This window comes from Trichomycterus rosablanca, chromosome 21 (genome assembly GCF_030014385.1).
Source record: "Trichomycterus rosablanca isolate fTriRos1 chromosome 21, fTriRos1.hap1, whole genome shotgun sequence".
Classification (NCBI taxonomy): domain Eukaryota; kingdom Metazoa; phylum Chordata; class Actinopteri; order Siluriformes; family Trichomycteridae; genus Trichomycterus; species Trichomycterus rosablanca.
The window spans coordinates 22005334-22025904 of record NC_086008.1 but is presented as its reverse complement, the minus strand read 5'-3'; the positions used below and the strand labels follow the sequence as shown (position 1 = coordinate 22025904).

The following is a 20571-nucleotide window of genomic DNA, read 5'->3' as shown; positions in this document are numbered from 1 at the left end:
GTGTGTGTGAGAGTGTGTGTGTGTGTGTGTGTGTGTTTGTCAGTGTGAGGTTGTTTTTTTCACTTGGTTTGATTAGCCGGTTCTTGGTATTGACTCTGGGATTGGTTGTGGAAGGGCAACGTCGTACCTGCTTGGATTTTACACTGACCTGACTTTACTGGGTCGCGCTCGTTCATGTTGATTTAATAAATGCATTTTACATTTACGGCATTTAGCAGACGCCTTCATCCAACGTGGCTTACAGTACTGTGACAGTGTACAGTCTGATCAATTGAGGGTTAAGGGCCTTGCTCAAGGGCCAAACAGTGGCAACCTGTCAGTGGTGGGGCTTGAACCAGCAACCTTCTGATTACTAGTCCAGTACCTTAACCACTAGGTGTGCTTATCTGCTCAGGCTGCATTCGCTATCTATCTATCTGTCTATCTACTATATCTCTATCTGTCTGTCTGTCCATCTGTCTATCTATCTGCCTGCCTGCCTATCTATCTATCTATCTATCTATCTATCTATCTATCTATCTATCTATCTATCTATCTATCTATCTATCTATCTATCTATCTATCTATCTATCTATCTGTTTGTCTATCTGACTGTCTGTCTGCCTATCTATCTATCTGTCTGTCTGCCTATCTATATCTCTATCTGACTGTCTATCTATCTGTCTATCTTTATCTCTGTCTGTCTGTCTATTCATATCAATTCTCAATCTCAAATATATAATCAAATAGGGCATGGGTAGCTCAGCGGTTAAGCTAAGACTAGTAATCTGAAGGTTGCTGGTTCAAGCCCCACATCAGCCAGCTTGCCACTGTTGGGCCCTTAAGCAAGGCCCCTAACCCTTAATTGCTTACCATGTATACAGTCTCACTTGTAAGACGCTTTGAATAAAGGCGTCTGCTTAAATGCTGTAAATGTAAATATAAAGTAAATGTGCATTAATATTAAGTACGGTATTATACACAGGGGTGCCAAAACTTTTGCATACTGTGTATTTGCAGCACAGAGTAAATCTCTCTCCTCTCTCTCTCCTTGTATCTCTCTCTCTCTCTCCCTGTATCTCTCTCTCCCTGTATCTCTCTCTCTCTCCCTGTATCTCTCTCTCCCTGTATCTCTCTCTCTCTCTCGTGCGCATGTGCGGGTGTGAGCGGTGGAGCGTGGTGAGCGTGAGTGGCGTTATTTGCCAAAAACTTTTTCTTTAGTTTGTTTTGATTAAATTAATTTTGAAAGTTGCGTGTAAGTGTTTGAGTGAGAGCGCGCGTGAGTGTTTTGTGTGTGTGTTTGTGTGTGTGTGCGTGAGGTGCGCGGGGAGTCTGCTACCGGCATTTTTGCTGGAAGCATGGCTTTCCCAAACACCCGGTGCTTTGAAAACTTGACACGCCGGTGTTACGGAGAATTCAGTTCCCCCTGTTTCCCCTTTAACGCGCATGTGCAAAAATCATGACGTTTTTTTCAGTCGCTTCGTTGAGCGTCGGTTTATTTGGAATATGTGTTTATAGCGGTATGTTCTTTTCACATTTCATGTTGTATGTTAGGTAGTTTGTGATTAAATACATACTTTAAAGTACTGAGTGAACTACTGTCAGAGGTTTTATTGCTCCACCGCAAGTCAGAGGTTTTCACACTGCTGTCTTCAGCCTTGCTGTCAATCAACTAGAATTAACGTGTCAGATTTATTTGTAAATAAATCCTAATACAGGACATGCTCTTATTCACACACTAGTTTAAGGTTATTCATCTCAGCTGCACTACCATTTACTTTCAAGAATAGTTTCATTTATGGTGATCTCTCTCGTTCATTTAAACTTCACAAACTGCATCCATGTGATTTTAAAATTAACAAACAGTATGTAGAACAAGTTTAACCTATAGATCAGTCCATTATACTAACAACACAGGGGGGAACACATTTACCTGGAGACCTGGGGAATATGGTTCCCCACATGTATATTACTGTGTGTGTAATTATAAAACACTACAGTGATGCTGGTGATGTTAACTGTTGTTATTATGTAGAACAAGTTTAACCTATAGATCAATCCATTATACTAAAACACAGGGGGGAACACATTTACCTGGAGACCTGGAAAAAATGGTTCCCCACATGTATATCACTGTGTGTGTAATTATAAAACACTACAGTGATGCTGGTGATGTATTTAACTGTTGTTATTATGTAGAACAAGTTTAACCTATAGATCAGTCCATTATACTAACAACACAGGGGGGAACAGATTTACCTGGAGACCTGGGGAATATGGTTCCCCACATGTATATCACTGTGTGTGTAATTATAAAACACTACAGTGATGCTGGTGATGTATTTAACTGTTGTTATTATGTAGAACAAGTTTAACCTATAGATCAGTCCATTACACTAACAACACAGGGGGGAACACATTTACCTGAAGACCTGGAGAATATGGTTCCCCACATGTATATCACTGTGATGATTCTTTTTTTTTTTAATGCAAACTACAGGCACACACACATTTTAAGAACAAAATATCTGTATTAGAAATTAGTGTTAAACTAAATTATGCATATATTACAATTATGCAAATATATAATAAAGAAATCCACCTCAATGCAAATTAAAACTTAAATACATATTTATAGCTTAATAGAAATATATATATTTTTAAACGAAATAAAATAAAATCTGGGATGGTGCCCTGGGATTGACTAGCATCACATCCATAGTGCACTCCTGCCGTACGTCCAGTTTCCCCAGGAACAGTTCTGGATCCTCCACGGCCATGACCAGGATAAAGCAGTTACTAAACAGAAATGAATGATTAATTTACTATCTACTTTATAAATAAACTAAAAGAGCAACATAAAATAAAATACAGCAACAAGCAAACTTTTTAGAAATAACATCCCAGTTAACCTTGGTCTAATCTTCAGTACATGCCAGACAATGAAGGTCTTCCTCTACTGGTGGGTTGCCAACACATGACTGGTGGTACCATCTGTCACATCCATCACAGGCTATAATAGATAGATCACTTTATTAATCCCAGAGGGAAAGTCAAGGACATACATATATAATAGCATGGTGCAATGAAAAAGCCAATAAAATTAAGGCATTATTACTATTTCTTTGGTACCACCAGTCATGTGTTGGCAACCCACCAGTAGAGGAAGACCTTCATTGTCCGGCATGTACTGAAGATTAGACCAAGGTTAACTGGGATGTTATTTCTAAAAAGTTTGCTTGTTGCTGTATTTTATTTTATGTTGCTCTTTTAGTTTATTTATAAAGTAGATAGTAAATTAATCATTCATTTCTGTTTAGTAACTGCTTTATCCTGGTCATGGCCGTGGAGGATCCAGAACTGTTCCTGGGGAAACTGGACGTACGGCAGGAGTGCACTATGGATGTGATGCTAGTCAATCCCAGGGCACCATCCCAGATTTTATTTTATTTCGTTTAAAAATATATATATTTCTATTAAGCTATAAATATGTATTTAAGTTTTAATTTGCATTGAGGTGGATTTCTTTATTATATATTTGCATAATTGTAATATATGCATAATTTAGTTTAACACTAATTTCTAATACAGATATTTTGTTCTTAAAATGTGTGTGTGCCTGTAGTTTGCATTAAAAAAAAAAAGAATCATCACAGTGATATACATGTGGGGAACCATATTCTCCAGGTCTTCAGGTAAATGTGTTCCCCCCTGTGTTTTCAGTATAATGGACTGATCTATAGGTTAAACTTGTTCTACATAATAACAACAGTTAAATACATCACCAGCATCACTGTAGTGTTTTATAATTACACACACAGTGATATACATGTGGGGAACCATATTCCCCAGGTCTTCAGGTAAATGGGTTCCCCCCCTGTGTTTTTAGTATAATGGACTGATCTATAGGTTAAACTTGTTCTACATAATAACAACAGTTAAATACATCACCAGCATCACTGTAGTGTTTTATCATTACACACACAGTGATATACATGTGGGGAACCATATTCCCCAGGTCTCCAGGTAAATGTGTTCCCCCCTGTGTTGTTAGTTTGATGGACTGATCTACAGGTTAAACTTGTTCTACATAATGACAACAGTTAAATACATCACCAGCATCACTGTAGTGTTTTATCATTACACACACAGTGATATACATGTGGGGAACCATATTCCCCAGGTCTCCAGGTAAATGTGTTCCCCCCTAGTGTAATGGACTGATCTATAGGTTAAACTTGTTCTACATACTGTTTGTTAATTTTAAAATCACATGGCTGCAGTTTGTAAAGTTTAAATGAACGAGAGATCACCATGAATGAAACTGTTCTTTAAAGTAAATGGTAGTGCAGCTGAGATGAGTAACCTTAAATAATAACACAGACTATTGTCCTGTGCGATATAGTTTATTTGTATCTGCACCAAAACTTTTTCTTGCGTGACAAAACGAAAAGAACAAACAAGTGTGTGAATAAGAGCATGTCCTGTATTAGGATTTATTTACAAATAAATCTGACACGTTAATTCTAGTTGATTGACAGCAAGGCTGAAGACGAACGCAGTGTGAAAACCTCTGACTTGGGATGGAGCAATAAAACCTCTGACAGTAGTTCATTCAATACTTTAAAGTATGTGTTTAATCACAAACTACCTAACATACAACATGAAATGTGAAAAGAACATACCGCTATAAATACATATTCCAAAAAACCGATGCTCAACGAAGCGACTGAAAAAAACGTCATGATTTTAAACGTCATGATTTTTGCACATGCGCGTTAAAGGGGAAACAGGGGGAACTGAATTCTCCGTAACACCGGCACGGTGTTAAGGTGGAGTGTCGGGTGAATGTGGAGGAGTGCTGTCTGGCGGCGGGGGTCGCAGTAGGCTATAATAATGTATTGTCTGCATCACGAATGAACAATGCAGTGGTTATGTTTCTGTCTTCTGTGGAGAAAGCAAGTGAGCTGGTTCAGAATGGAATTGTGATTAATGAGAGACTTGTGCCTGTTTTACCCCTCAGTACCCCATCTAAAAAAATTATCATCTCCAATGTACCCCCGTTTATTTCTGATGCGCTAATAGCACAGGAACTGTCAAGGTTTGGTAAACTTGTCTCCCCTATTAAAAAATTACCCCTAGGCTGTAAATCACAACTAGTTAAGCATTTGGTGTCATTCAGAAGGACGGTGTTCATGGTGTTAAGAGATGGTGAAGATGAACTAGATCTGGTTTTAAAATTCAGAGTAGATGGTTTTGATTACACTGTGTTTGTAACTTCTAACACTAGTATGAAGTGTTTTAGGTGTGGAGAGTTTGGACATCTTGTCCGTAATTGTCATCATAGTGCTAGCAATAATGGTAAAGATACTGAGTTAGGGGATAGGAGTACTGGTGAAACAGGGCCTAATGAGACTGAACTGGCAATGTCTGTTCCCACTACGGCTGCTGAAAGGATGACAGTGCAGGACACAGAGACGTTGTCGCCAGCTCAGATACCTGTAGGGGATGAACTGGTCGAGGTTGAGAATGCTCAGGAGATGTCCGCTGAGGCTGCACCGGCCGAGGGTGAGCCTGTCCAGGCATTACCAGCGGCAGGAGAGCCCGTTGTGGAAAGGGCCCCTGTGGAGCAGGAGGTTTTGAACTTAAGGAAACAGGGTGATCAGATTTGTGATGACTGTAATGAGAACACCTCAGTAGAATCAGTAGTGAAGGATGGAATGGAGGTACAAATGGAGGAAGAAAATGTTTTTAAAATTCCAATTAAAAGAAAAAAGCGAGCTCGAGGAGAAGGTAATAAACAAGCTAAAACCGAGGTTAAAGCAGTGAGTGAAATGGAATCAGAGAGTGACGGATCTCTCTCAGACTCAGGCTGGTCCGTGTGCTCGCAGGAGGAGAGCATGCCTGTACTGTACAAAGTTGAAGAAATTAAACAGTTTTTAAAAGTCACTAAGGGGCGAAGAGGTATTCGTGTTGAAGATTATTTCGCAAACTGTGCTCAATTTGTACATGATGTCAAGTATTTTAGGAAGGAAAAGGCTTTTACTGAATTAGAGTTTTTTAGGTTGAAAAAAATACTGACTAAATGTAATAAAGAGAATATTGAAGCGGATGTATAAGATGAGCTGCTGTTCCTGGGTCCGAATGACCTTTATTTTAAGCCATTTTTATTTAATTTTATTAATGGGTGATATTAGAATTGCAACTCTAAACATGAATGGGGGAAGAGACTGTGTAAAGCGAGCGAAGCTGTGTGAGCTGGTGAAAATGAAGGGGATTGATGTTACCTTTCTACAAGAAACACACAGTGATGCTAGTAATGCCAATGACTGGGCTAAAGAGTGGGAGGGGCTTGTGTTTTTAAGTCATGGCTCTTCTACCAGTACTGGTATTGCTATTCTTTTATCTAAAAATTTTATACCTTGTTCTTACAAAGTGGAAGAGATTTTAAATGGTAGACTTTTAAAGGTGACAGCAGACTTTGAAAATGAAACTTTTGTTTTTATTTGTATTTATGCTCCAACTAGGGGAGTGGATAGGATGCTGTTTTTAAACACACTGAACACTGTCATTGCAGGCTGTAATTCTACTGACTTTTTAATACTGGGTGGGGATTTTAATTGCACAGCAGACAATATAGACAGAAATCATTCAGAACCGCATGCCGCATCCCGTAAACGTTTGTGTGAGCTGTTAGAGACTCATGACTTGTGTGACATCTGGAGGAACTTTCACAGCAGACAAAGACAGTACACATGGGCTCATTCTAAAGACAATGTACTCTCATTGGCAAGGCTGGACCGTTTTTATGGTTTTAATTATCAACGTTCTGCTTTTACACACTCTTTTATCTCACCAGTTGGTTTTTCGGATCATTCTATGGTCCAGTGTACAGTACAGAAAAGTAATGTGAAGCCACAGAGCGCGTACTGGCATTTTAACACTGCACTTTTAAATGATGTTAATTTTATAGAGTCTTTTACTTTTTTTTGGAAGGTTTTAAGCTCACAGAAAACAGCTTTTACCTCAATTCAACAGTGGTGGGATGTAGCAAAAATACAAATTAAAATGTTTTGTCAGCAATATACTTTTAATGTCACTAAAGATACAATCAGATCGCTTAAAGCTCTGGAGTGTGAAATAGTGGAACTGCAGTCTTTAGCAGAGACCACAAGAAATAAGGAACACATTGAAGCATTAAAAACAAAAAAGACAGCTCTAGCTGACTTTTTGGACACAAGAGTGCAAGGGGCTCTGGTCCGATCAAGATTTCAGTGTGCGTCGGAAATGGATGCTCCTTCTAAGTTTTTCTTTGGTCTCGAGCGGAGTAACGGACAGAAAAGATTTATGCATGCAGTGCGAATAGAATCAGGAGATCTCTTATTAGATCCTTCTGAAATTCGCAGGCAGACAGTACAGTTTTTTTCAAAACTGTACAAGAGCGAGTGGACTGAGGTTAAACAGGTCGAAGAACGATTCTTTAACGAACATAACCAGCTTACACAAGAGTCTGCTGAATGGCTTGATGAGGAGCTATCCCTAGGAGAGCTCTTTGAGGCTCTCCAGGGAATGGAGAATGGTCGGGCGCCAGGTATCGATGGCCTCCCAGTCGAGTTTTATAAAAAGTTCTGGTCAGTGTTGGGTCAGGATGTCTTGAAAGTTCTTCAGAGCAGTATAAGGGACGGAGTGCTACCGTTGAGCTGCCGGAGGGCAGTCCTGACCCTGCTGCCAAAAAAGGGGGACTTGACTGAATTAAAAAACTGGCGACCTGTCTCCCTGCTATGTACAGACTGTAAGCTGCTGTCAAAAGCGTTAGCCTCGAGACTGGGTAAAGTAATGGAGCAGGTGGTACATCTTGATCAGACATATTGTGTGCCTGGAAGGTCAATTTTTGATAATGTGTATCTAATTCGGGATGTTTTGGAAGTCTCCAGACTGTTGGGCTTGAAAGCTGGTCTAATTTTTTTAGATCAAGAAAAAGCATTTGACCGAGTTGAGCATGAGTACCTGTGGAAAGTATTGGAGTACTTCGGTTTTAACTCAGGTTTTATAGCAATGATTAAAGTTTTATACAGTGACATTGAAAGTGTAATTAAGGTTAATGGGGGTTTATGTGCTCCTTTTAAAGTTTTTAGAGGTATAAGACAAGGCTGTTCCTTGTCAGGCATGTTGTACTCATTAGCAATTGAACCACTATTGTGTAAAATAAGAGAATGTATTTCTGGACTGGTGGTGCCTCCTTGTACTGTTCCTCTATGTGTTTCAGCATATGCAGATGATTTAGTTGTAATAACAAGTACCCAGACTGATGTGGACATTTTAACTGAACTTTTAAATGATTTTAAGGTTTTATCATCGGCTAAGGTGAACTGGAATAAAAGTGAAGCAGTTTTAGTTGGTGAGTGGGATGGTGCAGAACCTACACTCCCATATGAGTTGATGTGGAAGAGGGGTGGTTTTAGATACCTGGGAGTGTACTTGGGGGACAATACTTGTACTGAAAAGAACTGGGATGGCATGGTTGAAAAAGTTAAAGCACGTTTAAATAAATGGAAATGGATAGTCCCCCAAATGTCCTATAGAGGAAGGGTACTTGTTATTAACAACCTGGCAGCATCATCACTATGGCATAAATTAGCATGCTTGGACCCCCCAACAAATTTTTTAGCAAAACTGCAGGCTGAGTTGGTGGATTTTTTTTGGGACCGCTTGCATTGGATCCCACAAGGAGTTCTATACCTGACAAAGGATGAAGGAGGACAAGGACTTATTCATCTGGCCAGTAGGGTTGCTGCTTTCCGTCTCCAGTTTATTCAGAGACTCCTCATGGGACCCAAAGAACTGGTTTGGAGGGCAGTGGCTTGCAGGATTTTGCACACAGCGGGAGGTCTAGGGTTGGACAGAACTTTGTTTTTAATGAACACTAAGGCACTGGACTTTTCTGGGTTGCCTGTTTTTTATCGTGGACTTTTTAGAGTTTGGAATTTTTTTAAAATACAAACAAAAAATGACTCGTCTTTGCACTGGCTTTTGGAAGAACCTCTGGTTTATGGAACACGGCTGGATTTAACTGGAGGAAACACCCCTGCACTGACTAAAACCCTTGTTTCAGCAGGAGTCACAACTCTACGTCGGCTGGTGGACATTGCAGGACCTGATTTCACGCAAGCAGAGAATGTGGCCACACGTTTGGGAGTAAAGTCCATCCGTGTTGTGAGTAAGGTCCTCGAGAGATGGAAGTCTGTCCTTTCACCTGAGGAGCGGGAGCAGATGCAGGAGTACAGTGCGGGGGTGGTTTGCCCTACAGAAGACGACCCCTTCCCAGACATCACAATCATGCCAGATTTACAGGACTGTGAAGGCCCTCTGTTGGAGTCTAAGGAGGAATCCAGCATAGATTTAAAGACTGCATCTGGTAAAATGCTGTACAGAGCCTGTGTAAAGGTTCTAAACAAGAAAAAACTGAATGGAAGGACTGACACACCATGGCGTGATGTTTTTAAGTTAAGTGATGATGTTAAGCCAGAGTGGAGAGCACTATATAAACCCCCATTAACTAAGAAAGTTGCTGACATGCAGTGGAGAATTTTACATGGTATTATCTCAGTTAACGCTTTTATCTCTGTTTTAAACCCGGAGATTTTACCACACTGTCCATTTTGTAATCAGAGGGAAACAGTGTTTCATGCTTTTATGCACTGTTTTAGGCTGCGTCCCTTGTTTGAGGTTTTAAAGAATGTTTTTAGGTATTTTAATGTGACTTTTACAATCCAGACTTTTATCCTTGGTTTTAAATATGTTAAAAGAAAAAAGTCTGAATGTCAGTTGATAAATTTTATCCTTGGGCAGGCAAAAATGGCAATATATATCAGTCGTAAGAACAAGGTGGAGACTGGTAATGACTGTGAAGCCACGAGGATTTTATCAAGACTTGTTAGATCAAGGATTTTAATTGATTTTAAGTTCTATAAAAGTATGAAAAACCTGGAGACTTTTACAGAAGTGTGGTGCTGTGAAGAAGCAGTGTGCTCAATTAATGATGATGAGCTCTGCTTCACACTTGATTTCAGTTAAGCCAAAATTGTTTGATTGTACAAATGCTTTTTATTTTTACACAGTGAATTATTTTGAGGTGTTTTAATATGATAGAGTGGTTCAGATAATTTTTGTACTGAAAAGACTGGTTTAAATAAAGAAGTGTAAAAAGTCAAAAAAAAAGTCTCTCTCCCTGTATCTCTCTCTCTCCCCATATCTCTCTCTCTCGCCGTATCTCTCTCCCTCCTGCTCGTTTCCTCTGTTCTGGATGTGACGGAGGCTAATTCGGGCTCCCGCGCCCCTTTCATCAGGGAGGAAATGATCCGCTCCCTTTCATCACACCGTCGCCCCACTTTCACATCAGGAAGATAAACAATCGCTCGCTTCGGCTCATAAAGAATTTCAGACTGGAGGCAGAAATGAAATCGGGATTGAATTTCATCTCCGCAGCCAAAAAATAAAGTAGATTCATTTATTTCTTTTATTCATCGGTTGCTTCTTCCTGTTTAGATCGTCTAGAATTCATCACAGAACAACACACGCGTTCACTTAGTGGCACTGAGGGGTTATTAAAGCAATCAATCCACCTTCTGCATGTTTAATGGTTACAGACAGTGATTGAATAGCAAGGTTTGGGACTCGGGCTCCAGGGTGCAGTTTACTCTGAAGCACGTACTTTACCAGCTGTGCCTCCGTCTCGCTCTTTAGATTCCTGATTGTCGCTATAACAAGCCGTGATCTGACCAAAGACAGTCGGATCACCACACACCCCTCCAAGACGTGTCCAGTCTGTGGCCAGTGGTTCTCTGTGACCCCCCATTATTTAAGCAGGCACCTGAACCCCATCTGACCCTCCCACCCCCAAACACAGCCAGGTCGGCGGCACAAACAAACAGAGGTCCGGAGAGTCTGTGTGTTCCTCCGCTACTCGTACCGGCGCCTCCACCAGTGACCAGCAGGAGTCGCTGTTGCAGCAACGTTTTGAGGACACGTTCAGGTTATAAACGCCGCTCACTCACCACAGAAGGAAACAATATGGCTGCTGTCCTCATGAACGAACTTGCGTGTTACCGCTTCCTCCATGATCTGCTTTACCTGCAGGGAACAAGAACAGTTTATTCAACAACCGCTTGCTGAAGCACTTGTGTTCTTCAGCTCTGACTCTTTATAGAGCCTGTTGGACATCCTCGGTGTGATCTTTTCAGCTAAAACAACCATACTATGAAGTACGTCTGCGACCATGTTGGTCAAGAAAGTCTCAGTTGATGTTCGGATTCATCCCAGAGCTGTGGAGTGAGGCTGAGGTCAGGGCTCTGTGCAGGGCGCTAGAACTTCTTGGTTTTTAAACCGAGCTTTTCGTCACGTCCAGAGCTCACTTTAATGGGCAGTGGTAGCTCAGTGGTTAAACTAGTGGACTAGTAATCAGAAGGCTGCTGGTTCAAGGTCCTTAACTCTTAATTCCTCAAATCGTGTTTCAGACACTTCTGAATTAAAGCGACTGCCAAATGCTGTAAATGTAAAGCCTTCCCTAAACTGTTGCTTCCCTAAAGGCGTCCTGATACTTTCGCCAACACAGCGTATTAGCATTTAGAGCACGTCGGATGACATTTCACATTTCTCTGTGTCCAGTGAGCGTTTATTGTGAAGGAAAGAGGAAAGCTCGGCAGGTTTCGATATCGACGTGGAGCAGGTTTGATGAAGAACCTCGCAGCTCTGAGATTGAATCTATTATTGAGCTCCAGAGAAGCAGAAATGAGTCACTGCGGGTGTGAGAGGAACACAAAATCCCAACCGGGAGGAACAGCCGAGAGACGGAGAAGCTGTTTAAACGTCACACCAGCTCCCACAGACGTCTGCTCGATTTATAATCGATCTTTCATTTAAAAACATCTCTGTGTATCTTACACACCACTACGTTTAGCAACGCATCTCACATCTCAGCATGTCTGTGAGATATCTCACTATGGATGTCAGGTTATCATCTTAAACTCAATCCCAGCAAGACGGATCAATCTCCAACCCAGGACCTGGTCATCTCTCTTGATGACTCTCAGATCAGACCATCTGATAATGTAAGAAGCCTTGGAGTCGTCCTGGATAACCAGCTGACCTTCTCCTCTCGTGTAGCCAACGTGACATGATGGTGCCGGTTCCTCATCCATGGAAGCCACTCAGATTCTGGTCCAGCCACTTGTAATCTCTCCTGGTGACCAGAGACGTAAACGATCCAGTGAATCAGCCGTCGATATTCACTGCAGGCTGATGTTCTTCACGGAGGTGGAAGCGTGATGGGATTGATCCACACGCTGCTCTGATGTTCCACGCTCTAATTGGAAAAGATTTGACCTTTTGTGTCTTTTCCTGGGCTACTGTTTGTGAGAGCTGACCTATCGCCAGGGTGCGCACACACACACACACACACACACACACACACACACACTTATCTAGCTGGTGAGTAAATCTTAAAAACAATTATTGCCAAACCAATTAAGATAATGAGACGATTGTGTGTGTGTGTGTGTGTGTTAATCTATAGTGTTTGGCTCCTCACCCACCCCTGCATGGGGTTCATGCCCATGTTTTACTACCGCTTTATCCTGGTCAGGGTCACAATGCAACACCGCATATAAGACTGGACAGCAATCCATCGTGGGGTCTCGACCACCTCCCCCTCAGACACAGCCATATCACAGATTGCACTAGTGGGATGGCGCAATGTCCTGCTGCGCCAGGGAAACCAAACCCACAGCGACCCTGACCAGGAATAAAGCTGATGTATGTGTATATTATCATGTTAGGTGATTATTATGATGTTATTATAACGTTATAATATCAGCAGCTTTGAAAGAATCACAAATTATTAATTCCTGCTCGTGCTTCGTCACATGATCTGTGTGTGTGTGTGTGTGTGTGTGTGTGTGTGTGTGTGTGTGTTAGCACTTTCGGCTGTGGACCAACCCAGAAATGAAAATCTTATCAGCACTTCTTGAATTCCATTGCCAGTTGGTCACACCTGAAACCTGCTGGACGTGAGGTTTGTGAAGTGGGCGCGGTCAGGCTGCTAATGCTGTTCCAGTGTGGTTTTGGACGCTAGTTAACCATGTTGAGCTGTATGAGGCGAGGGTGTAAATTTAGATCGAAGTGCCAGTACAGTGATTTGAAACACAGCCTCTCTGTGTAGAATTTATAGCTTTATAATGAAGTGATTTGGGACACAGCCCCTCAGTGTGACATTACATCGAGGTAAAAGTGAGTGAGTTGGGATACAACCCAAGGTTACGTTTTTATGAAGTGACAGTAAGTAATTTGGGACCCGGCCCATCTGTATGACACAAGCCTGATCAGAATCACAGTGGGTCCAGGGTTCTCCAGCGGTACACCAGGTTTAGAGGACCAAGCCACACCAACATAAGCGCTGAGGTTCAACCCACGGCTCTAGGACCCTGAAGCTGTGCAGCATCCACACCACCACAGAGGGGAGCGGGCACCGTGCATGTGGACTCCACTGGCACGCTGCTGAGCATCTCCGAAAATAAATGCACATTATGAGATGCCACGTCCAAACCCAATGACTCACTGTGAGTCCCATCAGAGGTGATAATGGAGTCTCACCAGCACGGGCAGGGCAGGACCAGCTAAATGATCAGGACGTACCAAGAGGACAGACATAGCATAAATCTAGATCGGATTCATGCATGAGCTTCACCTTACCGACCTCCTGTTACTGTCTGTAGCCCATCTGTGAATCTGCCCCCCTTTAGCCCATCTAGTAATGTAGTGCTGGGGGCATTTGTGACCAAACTGAGCATAAATAAATGCAGTACATTGATGCCAATTTTATAAGCCATACCCACCACAGAGATGCACTGTGTGGGTATACAATTACTGCAGGGTGAACATTCAAGATCACCTAAATAATGACATAACTGCAAGTATCTGTTAATGATCAGATGATTCAGACTGACAGTGTGCATGTAAGTGCACCCAGTGATTCAGGACACAGCCCCACTGTATTATATGAAATTATATTTAGGTAAATAATTAGGAACACTTAGAATGAAGTGATTTGAAACACAGCCCCTCTGTGTAAGATTATATCGTATTATAAAGAAGTGATTTGGGACAAAACCACCATTACATGTTGATAAACGTGAGTGATTTGGGATACACCTCCTGTGTAACATTATTATTATTATTATTATTATTATTAGGGGACAGTGTATAATTTGGGACGCAGCCCCTCCGTAAGAGATGCGTGATTTGGGACGCAGCCCCTGTGTGATTAGTGAATGGAAACAGAACTCACCTCTTTCTTGACATTTCTCACGAGCCTCTGACGCGTCTCTGCTTCTGAAATGAGAATAAAAAGCGTTAAATGAACACGGCGCTCATTAGTAAGGTTAATAAATGAAGTTTAGATGAAATATTGGTGTATTTTAATAGATTATAAATGTGAATAGTTAGCGACAGCTGCTCTCTCCTCACCTGCTGTAGACGTTGCCATGGTTCCGGTGGCTCGAGCGCAGATCCTCGAGCTGCTCCCGGATACTCGGAGCGGATGGAGCCCGAGCGCGCGCTGCCCCGCCCCTCTCCTGTAAGCCCCGCCCCTTAAAGAGACACACCGCCGATTCCACCACTGACAGTTATAACGGGTTAATGATTGTTATTATTATTATTATTATTATTATTATTATTGCTGTTCCACTTCCACAGGGTGGAACAACTTGCATTCACTGAGCATAAAGCAAGCATACATCTTAAAAAACATATATCCGTTTATCCAACCATCTATCTGTCAATCTAAGAATCATCCATCCATCAATACATCCATCCCCCATCCATTCATCCATCCCCCATCCATTCATCCATCCATCCATCCACCATCCATCTATTAATATGCTGAATACTTTAAATGCTATTACAGTTATGAATCAAAATCTGTTTTTTGGTAAAAGTGTCAGTATAAGAGTTGTAGTATGTGATGTGTTTTACACTTGATAAAATACAACTTGTTTTGGAGCAATTTGATGAATATCTTAAATGCTATTGAAGTTATGAATAAAAATCTGTTTTTTTTATGTAATAAAGGGTAAAAGTGTCAGTATAAGAGTTGTAGTGTGTAATGTGGGTTACACTTGATAAAATACAACTTGTTTTGGAGCAATTTGATGAATATCTTAAATGCTATTGAAGTTATGAATATAAATCTGTTTTTTATTATGTAATAAAGGGTAAAAGTGTCAGTATAAGAGTTGTAGTGTGTAATGTGGGTTACACTTGATAAAATACAACTTGTTTTGGAGCAATTTGATGAATATCTTAAATGCTATTGAAGTTATGAATAAAAATCTGTTTTTTTTATGTAATAAAGGGTAAAAGTGTCAGTATAAGAGTTGTAGTATGTGATGTGTTTTACACTTGATAAAATACAACTTGTTTTGGAGCAATTTGATGAATATCTTAAATGCTATTGAAGTTATGAATAAAAATCTGTTTTTTTTATGTAATAAAGGGTAAAAGTGTCAGTATAAGAGTTGTAGTATGTGATGTGTTTTACACTTGATAAAATACAACTTGTTTTGGAGCAAGTTGAAGTTATTAATATGCTGAATACTTTAAATGTTAGTGAAAGCTGTGGGAACATTCCCTGTTAGCTGGGTACATTCATTCATTATTTATCTATTCATCCACTGCCAATCCATCTACCATCCATCCATCCCTCGTAAATTCATTTACCGATCCATCCCTGATCCATCATCCATCCATTCATTCATCCATCCACCCTTTATCCATCCATCCATCCATCCATCCATACCCCTTTCATCCCCATTCATTCCCAATTGATCACACATTACTGTATCCATAAATCCATCCATTCATATCTAAACCTGTCTGTTCATTCATCTATTCAGATATGATTGCATTTCAGCAGCAGATGAACATTAAATCCAGTAGATGGAGGTGCTGCACCTGTTTAAAGATCTTCTCAAGGTCCTGTCAATGAGTCTCGCCAGATTTAATATAGATTATTGAAAATATACCTACACATGTACAAGGTGGTGTAACTGTTGAGATGCTAATCAGCTAGTTTATGAAATCTGAAGGTTAGTTGTGTGAAGGTAAAGTCAGTCATTTCTGAAAAAGCTAACAGTCCAGTCACACATTGTCAGTGGGCTAGTTTCTTTTGTTCACAAAGCTGTTGGAATATAAAATTAAAGTTATTTACGTTTTACGTTGTTTATACAGTATTTACGTTTGTAAATGTGTTAAAACGTCGTGGTTTTATCTGTAATTACAGACGTAAGCAGCATCAATATGTGATGTTTTGTGCTAATTTCTCCATGTAATCACCCGAAAGCTAACTGCAGAATGTGAAGTGACCACAGTGGATTCATGTTGTTGCTACTCTGCACCTCTTGGTGGCGCTGTTGTCCATCTTGAAGCTTGGAGTGGCAGCATTTCAGTTCTCTTTCTGAAGCCATAAAGTTCTCGTCCACATCAGCCGTGGCGCTAGAAGTCGATAAGTCTACAGCTTTATGCTGAATTCATTCTCCCCCAGAGCCAATAAAGCACATTTAAAATCAATCAGACCTTGAGGTGAGCTGCCATTCACAGCTTCTTGTTGGTCATGGAGCTCAGGAAGTTCAACCTCATTCAACTTGTGGCAGTGATTCTCACTAGGCTCTCTGTAATAATCCTCCTCATCTCAAATATCCTGCCAATCATTCATCTTAGGTTCCTTATTGAGGCTGTGGAGATGGCAGGTGATCCTCATGAGAACAACCAGAACTATTCAAGCCCTGAAAGTGACGCCTCATCCATCCAGACATCTACCAAAACAATGTGATATTCTAACTGAGTTATGTTTGTTGACAAAGCTCAGTTGTTCAAAATGGAGAATTTAGAGCAACCAGTCCACATTCTGCATGTTTCTGAAGCTGGAAGGAGGCTGGAGCGCTCAGAGAAAACCAACGTGTATATGGAAGGAATATGACAAACTCCTCATAGTAGTGGAGAGTTGTAGAGACATGATGATAAAGGAGAGGTTGGATTCATGCGGTACACTTCACATGATCAAGCCCAAAGCTGTTTTAGGAGATCATGGGCAGGCTGATTGACAGGTGAGTAGATCCGTTAGATGATCAGGTTTGATTGATCTGGTCAGATTTAGCCTGAGGAATGAGCAGTCAACTGGATTAACAGGTGAAAGAGCAGGAGGATGATGGAGATGGATGCTGAGCATTGAAGAGAACACACACACACACACACACACACTATATACAGTACATATGTAATACTGAGAGATCATATGTCTGCAGTCAGTATTATAGACGGGCATGTCTTTAATAGCACATTTAGATGCAAAGACGCTCATTAACACGTCTGACTGAGCCGGATTCCAGGAGATCTCATGTTACCTTTGCTTATGTTAGCTCACCGACTAGGATTTGTGCTTCAAATTATAAGTATGACACACAACGATCAGCCATAACATTAAAACCACCTCCTTGTTTCTACACTCACTGTCCATTTTATCAGCTCCACTTACCATATAGAAGCACTTTGTAGTTCTACAATTACTGACTGTAGTCCATCTGTTTCTCTGCATGCTTTGTTACCCCCTTTCATGCTGTTCTTCAATGGTCAGGACCACCACAGAGCAGGTATTATTTAGGTGGTGGATGATTCTCAGCACTGCAGTGACACTGACATGGTGGTGGTGTGTTAGTGTGTGTTGTGCTGGTATGAGTGGATAAGACACAGCGGCGCTGCTGGAGTTTTTAAACACCTCACTGTCACTGCTGGACTGAGAATAGTCCACCAACTAAAAACATCCAGCCAACAGCGCCCCGTGGGCAGCGTCCTGTGACCACTGATGAAGGTCTAGAAGATGACCGACTCAAACAGCAGCAATAGATGAGCGATCGTCTCTGACTTCACATCTACAAGGTGGACCGACTAGGTAGGAGTGTCTAATAGAGTGGACAGTGAGTGGACACGGTATTTAAAAACTCCAGCAGCGCTGCTGTGTCTGATCCACTCATACCAGCACAACACACACTAACACACCACCACCATGTCAGTGTCACTGCAGTGCTGAGAATCATCCACCACCTAAATAATACCTGCTCTGTGGGGGTCCTGACCATTGAAGAACAGGGTGAAAGAGAGCTAACAAAGCATGTAGAGAAACAGATGGACTACAGTCAGTAATTGTAGAACTACAAAGTGCGCTAATAAAATGGACAGTGAGTGTAGAAACAAGGAGGTGGTTTTAATGTTATGGCTGATAGGTGTAAATATCTTCCAAAAAACTTTCTAAATAAGCTAAACGTTGGTTTTTATACATAATGGCACACGTCTTAGAGTAGCTCTGATTACAAAAGCTCACTTAGAGTTGCTCATATTTCCACATATGGAGTAATAAAGCTCGCTTAGAGTCACATATGGACTAAATAATGCTTGTTTAGACCAGCTCTAGTTTCCATATATATATATGGACGTGGTGATGCTCATTAGAGAGGCTACAGTGTTCTTATATGAATGTTTATGACACCCCGACTCAATGATGTTCATTAAGAGCGGCTTGATATTTTCATATATGGAGTACATATACGTACATTACATATACGGGCTCATGTACTGACATACCCACTTAAGAGCAGCTCCTATTATGTTACCATATATAAACTGCTCTCACATCTTATATGGAGTCACTGGCACACCCACTCAGAGCTGCTCTTATTTCTATATGTGGTTTGAATGACACGTCCAGTCTGAAACTAAAGCCTGATGAAGAATTAGCAACTACTGCCAAGTGCTGCCTCCATTAAAAAGTTCCAACAAAAGCATCAGGGTTTAAAAAAGGGCCCGAACATACAGTATGAGCACTGCACACCACCCACTATTAATACCACCCCCCCCCCCCCCCACACACACACACACAATATACTAATGTAAAGTTAATAAATAATCATATTCCACTCTCTAGCTTTGTGTAATGCATAATAATCCATCAGTGCTCCCATCAGGGGCTTTTACAGAGCAGTTAACCGGGTGTTTGCTTCACAAAAACATCAATACACTTTTCATCACCTGCAAAGCCACGTGACACGTTTACAGTAACAGCCCGTGTCTGCCAAAATCTCTCACATGAGCAAAGAACCGACAATAAATATAAGGACTTCAGCACATTAGTCACTAAAGGCTAATTGTTAGCCGTGCTAGCACTGTGCTAGCATTTATAAAGGCTGTATTGTTTTCAGGCCGCACTCAGCGCTGACAGGACGGGTGCGAGGACAGCTCCTCGACTCCTCTCATCCATCATTAGCCGCTTGATCCGCCAGTGGCCTGATATGGCAGGATTTCCTTTCACAAATGTAATTGTGAGTGGAGAAGCGTTATCAAGTGGTGGCTCTGCAGGTGAATAAAACCACTTAGATTAGGCGTGATGTGGATGCGGGCTCCGCTATACGTCTCTCCTGTATCACTCCTATAGATCCTGTGACAAAGCTCATCCAGAGAGGAAGTGCAATCGGATGATGTCATTCTGCCGATCGCTAAACTTAAGCTAAAGCGATATAACGCGATACAGACTGATTACATTAGATTAGATCAGGAGCGCTGATGACTTACTGGTATCGACATTCCAACATGTTGCCCATTAGTCGGGCTTTTTCCCAACCTATGAACAAAACACAGAAACAAAAGTCTGGACGTTTTTTTCTAAAGACTTTAGAGGTTTGTGGTTGAACGTTGGAGCATGAAAACACTTTAAAGCAGTTAAGGTGCTGGACTAGTAATCAGAAGGTTGCTGGTTCAAGCCCCACCACCACCAAGTTGCCACTGTTGGATCCCAAAACAAGGCCCTTAACCTTGATTGAATTGCATTTATTCACAAAGTCACTTTGGATAATATGTATTATTTAAATATGGATTATTTAGGCAGTTGTAGCCTAGCGGTTAAGGTACTGGACTACTGAGCGGAAGGTTGCAAAGATTCAAACCCCACCACTGCCAGGTTGCCACTATTGAGCCCTTGAGGAAGGCCCTTAACCGTCAAATGCTTAAGACTGTAAGTCGCTTTAGATGAAAGCATCTGCTAAATGCCTTAAATGTAAATTTATTATTTTATTTATTAGGATTTTAACCACGTGTTTTTGGTTACATCCCTGTCAGGACAGGTAGTTACTCCAGTTCACCTCATCTGCACGTCTTTGTACTGTGGGAGGAAACCGGAGCTCCCGGAGGAAACCCACACAGACGCGAGGAGGACGTGCAAACTGCACACAGAAAGGACCCGGACACATGCATCTGGGAATCGAACCCAGGACCTTCCTGCTGTGAGGCGACAACGTGCCACCCCACTTTGGACACCTGATCACAAGATTGTTGGACATCCCATTCCAAAACCGTGAGCATTATTATGGAGTCGTCCCCCTTTGCAGCCTTACTCAGGCACTACTGTTGGATGAGAAGGCCTGGCTCACTACAGACGTTCTAATTCACCCCAGTTGAGACCACGGCTCCGTACAGGTCACTAGAGTCCTTCAACCC

At 41.5% G+C, this 20571-nt stretch overlaps 1 protein-coding gene and 1 long non-coding RNA gene across 2 annotated transcripts in view; both read right to left on the bottom strand.

The window, feature by feature from the left end:
- Window positions 1-14542, bottom strand: part of sgsm1a (small G protein signaling modulator 1a) — a 29466-nt gene extending 14924 nt beyond the window's left edge. Inside the window, exons 1-3 of the mRNA XM_063017652.1 lie at window positions 14500-14542; window positions 14321-14364; window positions 11034-11109 (exon numbers count right to left, since the gene is read on the bottom strand). Of these exons, the coding sequence (XP_062873722.1) occupies window positions 11034-11109; window positions 14321-14364; window positions 14500-14518 (139 nt within the window). The 5' untranslated portion in view covers window positions 14519-14542. The remainder of the gene's footprint in view (window positions 1-11033; window positions 11110-14320; window positions 14365-14499) is intronic.
- On the bottom strand, window positions 2520-4689 carry LOC134335186 (uncharacterized). Its single transcript, XR_010015553.1, has 3 exons — window positions 4665-4689; window positions 2892-2992; window positions 2520-2778 (listed from the first exon to the last, which is right to left on the bottom strand). It is a non-coding gene; the product is annotated as an uncharacterized LOC134335186 (long non-coding RNA).
- Window positions 14543-20571: the final 6029 nt, after the last annotated feature.